The 12855-nt window shown below is 45.3% G+C and overlaps 1 protein-coding gene across 11 annotated transcripts in view; it reads left to right on the forward strand.

Moving 5' to 3' along the window:
* Window positions 1–570: 570 nt before the first annotated feature.
* The window catches only part of SNAP91 (synaptosome associated protein 91), a 639351-nt gene continuing 627066 nt past the window's right edge, over window positions 571–12855 (forward strand). For 10 of the 11 annotated variants that reach the window (XM_069235597.1, XM_069235603.1, XM_069235599.1 and 7 more), the window contains exons 1-2: window positions 571–801; window positions 1251–1386. In XM_069235597.1, coding sequence (XP_069091698.1) covers window positions 1257–1386 — 130 coding nt within the window. In that variant the 5' untranslated portion in view covers window positions 571–801; window positions 1251–1256. Of the gene's footprint in view, window positions 802–963; window positions 1101–1250; window positions 1387–12855 lie in introns of those variants that run through there. The other variant, XM_069235598.1, reaches the window with a different exon arrangement.

A 12855-nucleotide genomic window follows, 5' to 3' on the forward strand; every position in this document is an offset into this window, starting at 1 on the left:
CTGAAATGTGGATGTGAGGATGGTGAAGTAGAAGCGTTCGAAGAAACTGGGATTGCTTAATCAGAGAAGGGGTTGTACAGGCAAGAATAAGGTGCTTGTAAAGAGATAAAATGGGGATGCATAAGCAGAAACTAGGAGGCATACAAAGAGATGGGGACTGGCAGGGGTGATACATAGCTACAGACTAAGTATGCAGGAATGGAGATGCGCAGGCAGTGATAGAGCGTGACAGGGTGCTCGGATGAGAAGGCAGAGAATTTACAGGGAGGGGAAGGTTGTACATGTAGGGACAGTCGAGAGCATGCACAGGAAAGGGTGGAAAAGCACGGTTAGGAGCAGGCGGCACGGATGGGGATTCACGTGCATTGATGGCGATAGGGAAATTAACGGATGTGAGGATACAGGAAATGATAGGGAATTACTCCGAGGGCAGGGACAGCTGCCTGAGACGGATGCTCGGCTATGCAGTGACAGCACTTGTAGGCGGGGCAGGATGATAACGGTTTGCTAGTGAAGCATCACCTGACTAGGAGAAACCACAGACCTACGATGCGGGGGGAGGACGAGCCCACTTGAACAGGCTGGAAGGGGGAGGGATTAGATCCTGGATAGTGAGAGGGAGGTCGGAGCAGGGATTATCATATCCTGCAGCACACAAGGGCCCAGTGCTGCTCTGTGTCCTAGGAGAGGGGTATACCACACACTACACCGCCCCTCCTTGCACCGGCGCGTCCTCCCCCGCAAAGCATCCCCGGGCAGCACCGAAAGCAGAAGCAGGACAGAAGGAGGAGCCGCTGACAGGTTTGTACCTGGCTAAGCCAGCCGCTGGGCTGCTTTATTATACCTTGCTAGGAGGGGCCGCTGGCAGCAGGCGGGCCGGGGAGCAGATGAAGCCGGAGCCTGGTTATTCTGGGCTGCCTAATAATTGATGCAGTAGACCGCAGGGAGGGGCGAGCGTGTGGACAAGAAGCATCAGTAGGGGAAGGGAGACAGCCCTTATCGTGGGAAGAGCGTAATATTGGGAGTCGTACCCCCCAAATAACCAGGGCCTCATTGTTCGCCCCCACCTGAGCAGTGGTACTGCTCCGCCCACACGTCAGGTAGTGTACCCGGGTCTTACCTTGCCCCGTAGGATGCGTGCAGCGCTGCACTATGGACCAGCTGCGCTCCTGTGGGGGTAGGGTGGGCCATGCTGTTCGCTCTGTACTTCCGCACCTCTCTGATCCACGATTTCTTTCTTCCATCCCCAGCACAAGATGTCGGGCCAGACGCTGACGGATCGCATCGCCGCTGCTCAGTACAGCGTTACCGGATCGGCAGTAGCCAGAGCCGTGTGCAAGGCGACCACCCATGAGGTTATGGGGCCCAAGAAGAAACATTTGGAATGTAAGTGAACCGCGCTGCCCAATTCTGTCAGCCCCCAGTATAGTACCGCCTCCATTCCTGATATCTTTCCGTTCCGTCAGTGCCTCCAATGCTATTCTAGACCCGCATCTTCTTATTTGTCACACTATTCTTCTTAGTAACACTAGCATCGTGCTGTTACCATTTCCTTGGCAGGGCCCCATGGTGTCAGTCGATACTTAACCTTAAACGAATTCTACCGAGGGCAAGGCCTAGCAGCCCCGACCTGCTCCCTAATTTCCGATAAGCCTAGCGTTCATCAAATCACCCATTTGAGGTTCCCTTTCTCTGCACGATGCCACACCTACTTGTTCTCGCCTTTGACCTTCAACAGTACATGCAGTTACAGGGTCGAACGTGTACCTGCAGCTCTTTGTGTCTGTCTTCTTTTATACCGTGCTGGAGCCATAGTATGTTAGCGTTTTTACTTATTTCTCTGAGGAACAGTGTAGGTAAATAACGAAGGTTCCTTGTGGCCACCTGTGATTCTTATGTTTCACGCAATCGACCCACCCTCTCTTACCATTCCTCCTTGTAAGTAATCTTGAATAATATTGTATTCAGACACCACAGCGTTTCAGCTATTCCAACAGAAAGACGTCTCCATTAAACACTAATTTTCACTAAAAGAGCTTATTAAGAGGTAAAACCTGATATTTCTCGTTGTAATTTCTTGAAAAAGACAAGTTGGCTATTCTTGTTGATAGGGTTAGGTAGCTGTAGTGCTTATACATTACCTTGTTTAAATACCTTTATGCTCTTTTTTTTTTTTTTGGCACGAGGACACTGGTTAAACTTGGGTTGATGTTGAATTGGATGTAATGTCAAGGATAAAACCTACACGTTTTTTTCTGTTTGTAACGTTTTATACTTCACCCTAAAACCACACAGCTAATTACATTTTCTATTCTACATTATCTGGAGACTTAACAAAATGAGACCATGTGTGCCTTACAAAGAATGTATTTGTCCAACTGAATACTTAGTAGGTATGTACTAGTCATGCTCCATGAATGCACTTTAGCTGTTATACCGCAGTCATGTGGAATATACTGTTTTCGTAGGTGCTGCACGTCAAAGAAGTGATTGTGCTCACAGTAGCCATGTTTCAATCAGATTATAATGTAATTATTCTGCTTTAAGAAGTCTTGACTGCCTGATTTAGAATTCCAGGTGTGTTTTCTTTACCAAACTTGGAAAAAAGAGCCCCTTACGTCCTTCGTATTACAGTAAATGTTTACTGCTGAAAGCTTTCACCTTTAAGCAGTGCTTGAAATGGGAAAAGAGAAGTGTATGTACTTATATATCAGAGTACCTGCTTGTTTCTGAGAAATGCTGGTATTCTCCAATTAAAAGTATTACGTTTATCTTGAGTAATGCAGGTACTCTCCCTCTCAAAAGAAAAAAGTGCCGGTACTCAGTACCGGCCTACTTAAAGCCCTGCTTTAAGTAACTTATTGTGGTTTTTCAAAGCTCAAACTAAATGTTTTTAGATCTGAACGTAGGGCACTGAAAAAGCAGGAAGCCCTTTACCTTTATATAACAATATAAAGCGTAGCAATATGAGAAACATTGCATTCCTCGGAAGGCAGCCCAACAGAAAAGTCAAATGGTCAACCACATGAAGGTAAATTGTATTTTCTGTGCATGGGTTTGATCATGGCCATAGTGTCCCGTACTGCGAGCACAACGTCCGCCAGTTCTCATTTGTTACACGGCAACAGAGTGCTTCAACCTGGGGTTTGTTTTGCTTTTAAGATTATAAGCATGGGCTTCATGTAAAAGGTGTTTTTGCTAAAATCCTTGTAGTTTCATAAGTTTTCATTGGCTGCTACGCAGGTCTCCAAGTGTTCCAGTGTGTGAGCTCTTTGTGGTTTGGGATATATTTGCACCGCTGTGTTGTGTGCATGCTCTAAACAGAAGGAAAACATGATAACAATGCTTGCATTTCTACCGACCATAAAGTAAAATTCTCGTACATCTGAGAATCCTACTCCAGAGTGCAGGTACATGTGGAATAAGTCTTTCACAGAAGCTTTCTGCCACTGCCTGTGTGTAATTCTAAACTGCCATTTCGACCTTGCATGTGTACTCAATTGCCAGGCCCAAAGCTTCCCTTTTTTTGCATGTTAGTCACCTCTAAGGTAGGCCCAGTTACCCCACGGGCAGGGTGCAGTGTTTCTAAGAGTTTGGACATGTACTTTTCAAATTTAACATGTCCAGGTATTGAAAAACTGCAAAAATCTTTTTTTTTTTTTTTTTTTTTACTATTGCAGGGTCTGTCATTCCCACATAATAACAATGAGGTTGCCTTAAAACATCTTTTTAGTCTAACTTCCAAATGGGATGAGATAGAAATATGACGTTTGGTGTCTCTGGACTTACAGTTTACAATCATTCCTTATGGTGAAGTCAGATTTTAAATTGTAAGTCTGAAAATGCCACTTTTAGAAAGTTGGCATTTTCTTACTTTAACCATTCTGTGCCTCTTTCTGCCTCTGAATACACATCTGGTTTAGATGACAGCTGGGCTCTGTGCAGTCCCACTAGACTGTCACACACAAAGGGAGCTTGAGTGTGGCATTACCATACAGATGGCCTCTCACCAGGCTGCTGGGGCCTTCCTGGGATAGGTGAGAGTGAGGAGCTGACACTTACTTCTGAATAGGGCTGTGCTTATCCTAACACAAAGGGCTGTATTACCCCCTGCATAATGTCTGGAACTGGGGAGGGCAGGAAAGGGACCATGGGGAGTGCAAAGGCCGGTCTGTAAGTTTCTCCAATCTTCCAGAACCTGGGCACCAAAGTATAAATGCTGGACCCCAAACCCCACCAGACCAAACTCTACTGGGGCTAAGACACCCTGCCAAGAAGGACTGCTGTGCTGTCTGGAGGGACTGCCACTGCTCTGCATTGCTGTGCTGGCCTACTGCTGCTATGTTCTGATTTATAGGAGGGACTGCCACTTTGCTGTGCTCTGTGTATTTGCACGCAGCCTGCTGCCTCACCCTGCTGGAGAAGGACTAGACCCTTCTAGTTGCCTCTTCCTCAAGAATCTCCAAGGGCTAGTTGGCTTGCCCTTTTTTTTTTTCCTTGAGGTTCCTAGGACATCAAGGACCTTGCACCCCAGTTGTTCGCCTCTCACCCCAAGAGCACGCATGGACAGCGAGAGTAAGGATCCTGCACAGTGCTTTGTTGGATTCCTGCATTGCTAGTGAGCCTGCCTCAGGATTGTCCCATCATCACCGTGCCTGCTTCTGGGAGCTACACCCTTACCGGCTGCTAACATTGTTTCCCTGCATCCGGCATATCTTACAGAATCGCGACGAGTAGGCTGCCGCCGGGACTGCAAGGAGCCCTACTGTACGCGGACTGCACTCCTTTCATCTTTGAACGTGACCTCAGGGATTTCCTGCACCACACCAGGAGCGTTGGCACGGGCTCCCCCTGCTGGTTTTTGAATTTGGTTCAAGCTTTGTGTGGCTAACATGCACACGTCAGCAGTATTGTCCGCACTCGTCCTTGGCCCGCCTACTCTTATTTGAGCCCTGCTGATGCGGGCTGCACTCTCTTTTCCCCAAGCTTCAAGTGGGGCTCACTGGACTTACTCCCACTAAACTGCTACCCGGACGGTGCCTTTGGATCAGGCAGCCCGCCATCTTCACCATCCACCGGGAACCACCAAAGTTGCTGCCAGGGTCGTAAAACCATGAGGAGAGGCGTCTTTAGCTTCTCTACAGGCTGAAGTGGGGAAACGCTTCATGCCCATACTGTACTCCACATAAAAGGAGTGCCTGCACTTTCTTTTTTCTGCCTGAGGGCCCAGGACATGTCTTTCTTTCTGTCCCAGTGCGATGAGTTGGGCAGCACAAGAGCTTGATCACTCCCCTGAACTCACGGGGCGTTTTCCATAGATCGTTCAATGGCCTCACTTTCTTTGTGAACTAAATTCTCCACAAACATACCATGTATATTTTGTAAATCCCCTATTAGGAGTGCACCGGCTTCTGAACTCGTGGAGAGCTATACGTAAATGAATGTCCCTACATCTAAAATGAATATCGCATGATTTAATTATTGTATTTTTGTTGTTTGGTCCAGATAATTATTATTATTATTATTATTATTATTATAATTATTATTCCACTTCTTTCTTCTTCTTCCACTTCTACTTCTACTTCCTCTTCTTCCTCCTCCTCCTCCATTGGACTTTGTTTAATGCTGGAAGTCACTACTGGAACTGTTGCTTATATGAGGTGTGAAATTGAACTCCTGTCAGTTCTAGAACTGGAGTCCATGGCAGCCTCCACTGTGGGTATTATTATAAATATAGTTCCATGTACAGTACTTGTAGAGCTCTCAATATGTTGCTGTACTTTGGTACCTCGTAATATTTGGCTGTGTTATTTTATAATTATCAGCAATTATCTATACCTTTTTGTGCTGTATTACGATCAGTCTACTCATATATTCTGTATTCAAATGTTGAACGAGCACTACAGAAAATGTTCTACAGGCAATTAGGCCCCTATTAACTTTACTTCCATTTTTCTCATTCAGGGCAAAACGATGGCCTGTGCCTTGTTTTATACAGCAATGCATATTTCATGGGCGATGAAGGTACAGGGATGCAGTGTTTAGAGTATATATTTATTGGGATTTTCAATTTTAGAAATAATATTGAAAATAAGCAGGATAGCAGAGAATTCTGGATAGCATTAGTACAGCACCTGTCTTTCAGAAGGGACTTGCACGAACACATTTCTCCTTTTCACGACAAGGCCATGTCTTAATCCCTTTGCTGACTACTCTTTGAGATGGGGATCTCCAGTGTCTGCCACTTCCTTCACATCCACCTCAGCGCTCCCCTACCTGTCTAACAATTAAATAAGAAGGCATTTATGGTCCAGTTGAGTCAACACCAGTGATCTTGTGTTGACACAATCAATGTGTACAAATCAGTATACCAAAGACCTTTAGGGTGGCCCAAATGCCTCCTCAAACCTTTTTAGGAGGGGCATCAACTGTAGAGATAAAGCTATGCCTCAGCATGTTTTCCCATATTGTGAATCTAAGAAACAACAGTTTTGGATCCAATTGAACCTGTACACAGAAATTTGGGGATAGCATGACTATTGTAGGCACCAGCTGCATTATGCCATGTGCCAGCCGAACAAAAGACATTCACCACAAGACTACTCCCACATGTTCATGAGACTCAAGCCTGGGTTGGTGAGGTTGTTCAAATTCAGCTACATCTGCTAATGCTGTTGTCACAGCTTCCTCGAGTCCTTTTTCTCAACCTACCATAGGTCATTATGTTTGCATATTTTTTTTTAAACAAATTTATATGCAGAACGTTTTACCCTACTGACGTGTCTGGAGTATTACGTTATAGTTGAATACATTTGTAATTATCTGATGAAAATATTGTCTGACTGACTAGTCAACAGGAAAGTAAGCGTGATAGCAAGTTTGACGGGGGCTCTTTTAACAGAAATTTAGAGGGCAGTTAAACATGTGATGTTCTAATGTAGATAACCTGCGCAGAGGTAAAAGTTGATACTCCAACAGATGATAGTGATTATTTTGGATCTGCTCATGTGTATGGCTGTACCACTATGATTTTTATTAGGAATGACTTTCCGATTCACTGGACAGTTTTGATACACTGCCTTTTGATGCAAATAACCTAGGTATGATGCCGGATAATCTCCGATCAGTAGCTTGGGTATGGAAGGCAAATGGTAAAACTGCCTGGGTGACTGCAATCACTTTTAATTTGTTGCAGTGCTAAGTTGTCATGCTTTTGTATGAAGGGTGAAGATAGTCACTTTTTGAAGCCATGTGCTCTCATTTATATAAACCACTGTGTGCAGCTTGGTGAGCTTCCTGTCTCCATACAGCTTTACCTGATGCTTGATATGATCACAGGAACCTTCACTGTGCAGCACTGTTTTTTGTTCAGCCAATCATATTTAGTGTCCCCTTTGTGAATTGATCTCTATTTCAGCCCTTAGTTCCAGTGTTCTACCATACCAACCACCCTGCTAGCTTGTCATCTGCAAATCCTGTACCATAGCTGCTTTCCTTGTTTTCCCTTCCTGACCTTTTGTAAATAATGTATGTAACTGCTGTTCCATTACTTCTGCAACAGTTGGTATCTCTTTCTGATATCCTCACAATGGCTCATGCCAACATCTCTGTAATCTGTGGGGTTTGAAGTGTATACTATGTAGTTTGGTCCACATTGTACGTCCGCTAAGTCCACATTATGTAACCACCACTATGCCCAATAAAGTGCCTCAAAGCCAACAGTTGATCAATCTCCGCCCAAGAACAGTCTGCCTACATCCCTTAATCCTTATTTGCATTCCTCCCACTTTACCAACACTAAATTCCTGTGCGCCATCAATAATCCTGGCATAAACCACCTGGGAACCCTCTCCTAGAAGTCACCTTCTGATGACCTGTGATCAGTTCCTGCTGTCCTGCTATTCAAGACTATTCACAAAATTTGCCGTTCCAGTTGGAGCATGACAATAACTCATGGCCTCATCATCCATATTTCAAATGTAGTCATGCCTTCTTGTGTTGCTTTCCTTTAGCCATTAATATGTATAGAGATCCTAGTAGTTACAATACAAAGTCAGAACTGAAAGTCCCACGCATTTAAGTATTAAAATCTGTGCACCAGGAAAATGAACCTGAGATCTCTTGACAGTTCCGCTTTTCTCTGATGAAGAGCAAATTTCCATACTGATAATGCCTAGGAACAGGAGACACACTGTGACAATTTATTTTTTATTTGTTCAACATGTAGTCGCAAATAACATTTTGGACTTTAAATAATGTATATGAAGACTCATTGTCTTGGTACATAGGATAATAAATGAATTGAGTGGAATTATGAAAACAAATGCGGTTATACATGTATGTGTTAAATAAGCAATTTTATTTTGACCAGAACAGCACGGACAAACTAACATGAGAATAAAGTACAGTGCATGGCATATAAAATAAGCAATCATAATGGGCAAATGTCTCCATTGTTTAAGTTCTATGTACATTAATTTTTTCCTATTTATAATTTTAGGTCAGCAATTGAGAATAGTGTTGCCTTCAAGTTTCTATGAGGTGACTTTCTTTGGCTTTGTTTTATAATCCTATAGTATTATACCGGAAGTGCATTCCAGTGTGTGTCCCAAGAAAGTAGAAGGGCCGGAACCTGGATAGCATGCATGGTAGCTTAATTGCTGTTAAGTTGCATGGGGGATATACTGGGATTAACTATTAGAAAAATAAAGCAAGGTTGGTCCATTAAAGGGTCTTTTGGCTAAAATTATAAATTTGAAGAGGGCCCCATTTTTATTAGAAAGTACGTCAACTTGAGGGCTGTTTCTGGGGAGCTTTTTGAACTAGTCCAGTAGCAAATTGTGAGACTTTGTCAAGGAGCAAATGCCTCTAGGAAGCTATCTATTTATATAGTATACCAAAAAGAGGGTATGCTGTGTAAATAGTCCAGGTATCCCCTTAGGCGTGGACAGGGCTTTCTTTAAAAATCCTAAGTGCCCTATTTGTGGTAGGGTGGTCAAGCAGCTTACGCTAGTGAAAGGGGAGTGTTAAACATTTTCTGCATACACACAATCAATTAATGAGACACACACTCAATCAGGAGATCCGTTATAAATAACACTATATAAATATATATATTTGTTTAACACCAAGAACTTCATACTTTTTAAGTTAGCAGTTTTGAAGTATGCGGCAAATACACTTGCATCGACTTTAATGCAGTAATGTTACCTTATAGGAAAAGAAGCATATACATACTGCATACAGATACTTGGTCCAATGTAGCACCAGCAGGTTATCTCGGTCGACTCTGGGGTATCTGGGTGCAGAGGTGCTTTTCAGCGTTGGGTGCCCTAACGTTATCCTATTGGAAAGAACCCTATACTGCATACGGGTACTTGGCACTGACTTACTGGACTGTTCTTCTGGGGTTGAGGTAAGTATGGGGCAAAATCCAAGGCAACACTAACAGGTCACTCCTGGAGACACCGGGTGCAGAGGTGCTTTACAGCGTTGGGTGTTCCATTCATTTTAATGGGAAACGGTCCTGGGGAAAATAGTCTGCAAGTGGGGATCGGGTGACCAGTCCTGCTGAACCCAAAGGGGGGCTCAGGTCTTGGGACCTCGTTGGCACTTTTGGCCCAGTTGGACTCAGGTTGTGGGGCTTGTGTGCAGTGGTGCTTACAGGTGTTGGATTTTCACGGTCCAAGGCTCTAGCAGTTTCAATGCCATGCACAAAGAGGCTACAGGCAGGGACTGGGACTTCAGTCAGGCTTAACCCAAGGGGGGGTCTCAGCTCTGGAGGGTCTCTAAATATCATGGGCACTGATGGTGCACTTCTCATCGGGATGTGGGGTTCGGGTGCAGTGTTGCTTTGTCCATGGGGTCATGCTGGCAGAGACTCTTGTGTTGGTCTTTGGTGCCTGCAAATGTACATGGAACATGCAGAGAAGCTCCTCTGCTCCAAGGGAGATGCTGGTTGCTTCTTGAAATGCTGGCAGCCTTCCCAGGCTTCTGGAGGCTGCTCAGAAGCAGGACAGTCATCTTTGGCGCAGTTGTTGAGGACAGCAGGCAGGCCGGCACGGTTGGCTCCATGTCAGTTGCTGCTTCTCAGTTATTGCATCTCTGTGATGTCCTCCTCCTTCTTTGGTCCAACAAATCTGAGTTCCCGGGTTCAGGGGCTACCTAAACACTGAAATCCGAGGCATTAAGAGGGGTGAAAGGTAGTAGCCAATGGGCTACTTACCCTTGAGATCACTACACCCCCTATATGACCACTTCCTTTGGGAATTGGGCTTAACCTTGTCTCAGAGTGCCTAGTTCTACGTCATACAGGATGATGGAATTCCTATTTTCATGTTAATATCAGGTAGCCCACCCTAGGGGTGTGCCTAACCTTGGAGTGTAACACACCTTCTGACTATATAATTTCCCATCTGTCCTGGTGCCAAACGGGCATCTGGGCAGGGGGTGGCATTTCCCAGGACTGGGGGTAAGCTGGGGGTCGCATATCAAAGGTGGAAGGGACTCTGAAGTACCTGGTGTTGATCTGCTAATTCACAAGCTATCCTGGCGGAGCAGACATTGCTCCTGCCCTCCAAGACCGTCGGCTCTCACCTGCAGAGGGTCAGAAATCTGTCTGCGGTGGCAGACTGCACTGTACCAGTGAGTCAGCACACTAGAGGACTGGTAAATTTCAGGGGGTAACTCTAAGGTACTCTCTGGGTGCATGTATTAATAATCCATCACTGGAATCAGTGGGGTCTAATAATACAAGGTGTTTGACACCAAACCATACTTTTCAGTGAAGGCATTATGTAGCAGGGAAAACCGTTTTGACCAGTACCCAGTACATACCTAAAGATGTCTTCCTGTTCACTTGTAATGTCTAAGAATTGACTTAAACATCACAGGGGCATATGCTCGTGCAGATATGTCCACAAATGTAGCCTAAGTCTCCCTGAGTTAGGGCTTCAAGGCCTGCTGTAGGGGTGACTTACATGTGGCCCATGCAGTGTCTTTGGCATGGCACATCATGTTTTCCAAAAAGGTTTGCACCATGTTACACTGCCTGTGATGGCAGTCTGTGTGATATATCGTTTGTGGGACCCTTAGGGTGGCATAAGGCATGGTTCTGCCCTTAGCGCCCTTCATTAGTACCCATGCCCTGGGTGCCAAGGATACCATTTACTAGGGACTTACAGGGGTGCTAAAGTCCATGTCAGTTGAGTTACAATTAGTTTTCTTGTTTTAGGGGAAAGATCACTGTTGCTGAAGTCGGATTAGTAGGCCTCAGTGCACTGTTGGAGTCGAAAACCAACATCTAGTAGTTCTAAAAGGGACACAAATTGGGGGGGGGGGGGGGGGGAGAATCTGGATAGAAGTCCAGTTTCCTACACAGACACTGTAAAGTACTAGTGCAATACTCCAGTTTGCTAATAATCATTTCATTGCTTTCGCTTTGTGGAAGGGGATTTGGGAATGAATTTTGCAAATTTTTAGAATTAGGTATCAATGAAAGATTCTGAATGCAAAGGGTGGTTGAAAATATCACCCAGTTTTTTGGCAGATTCAACAAAGGTCAGGGCAAAACAGATAGTTAGAAGTAGATGTGTGTAGGAGGCTGGATTGGTGTGTGGAAGGTTCCTAAGGTACTTACACCTTATCCCAGGTATCCCTTATTGGTGTAGTGTAGTCCGTGTCTAGAAGCCACACTTTCTAGAAGTAGCTGTGGATGAGCAGCCAAGACTTCTCTAGGAGTCACGCACACGTCATGCAATACCCGCGTAGTCACCTAGTACTTACACACATGAAAGAAAACACAGTGTTACAAAAATAAAGGTACTTTATTTTGGTGACACAAATACCAAAAATAACACAGAGGCTATACTCCCTTAGGAGGTAAGTAATACACAATTTATATACCCTAGCATGCAGAAATAGGCATAAAAACAGTTAGAAAACAGTGCAATTAGTGAAAATCACAATAGAGAGAAATAGCCCTAGGGGGAGCACAAACCATATACTAAAAAAAATGAAATGTGAGAGTCTGAGTCCCACCTAGGTAAGTGGAGTGTGTAGAGTGGAGCTGGGAGTGCTTGGAAAGGCCAAAGGTAAGTACCACAACCCACCCCAGTGACCAGGAAAGCAGGAGTAAATCACTGTAAATTTCCCAGCACATCCACTTAGAAGAAAAGCCGAGTAATGCAAAATCCAGAAGAGACTGCAAGACACCAACAGTGGATTCCTGGGCAAGAGGACCTGTGGAAGACGGGGACCAAGTCCCAGAAGCACCGCAGAGTACAGGAAGGGCAGGAGCCCCCTACCTACCAGGCTGAAGGTGCAAGAGGTGAATCGACGATGGAAAGTCAGCACTGCACCCAAGAAGATTAAATTGTGTTCCTGGAGGATGTAGGTGATGTCCCACGCTGCATGGAGGATTGCAGTCGGATTCTGCAAACAAGCCTTGGGACACATAAAACGTGCAGTTAGCAGACCAGGTGGACTCTACCAAGGTGGGGCAGTCAGAGGGGGCCCCTCAGTAACACAGAGAGCCTACAGAAGCCCAGGCAGCACCCACAGGAGTCCCACAGGACAGGGACACGAAAGTCGAGGAAAAGGCCCACGCAGCACTACGAAAAAGGCTCTCACACCGCCAGAGAACCACTCGGGGAGCTGTGCATCGCAGGATGGAGTGCTGGGAGCTGGAGCTTCAAGACGCCTTAAGATCTCATGGAAAAGATGAAAACAAGCCTTGGCAGCTGCAAAGGACGCTGTGCACGGAGGTACTGTCCTGCGTAGGCAGGCAAGGGCTTACCTCTACCCAAGTTGGACAGCTGGAAGAGAGGACTGTCGGGAGCACTTCAGTCCACCACC

The sequence above is a fragment of the Pleurodeles waltl genome, chromosome 5, assembly GCF_031143425.1.
Source record: "Pleurodeles waltl isolate 20211129_DDA chromosome 5, aPleWal1.hap1.20221129, whole genome shotgun sequence".
Taxonomy (NCBI): Eukaryota; Metazoa; Chordata; class Amphibia; order Caudata; family Salamandridae; genus Pleurodeles; species Pleurodeles waltl.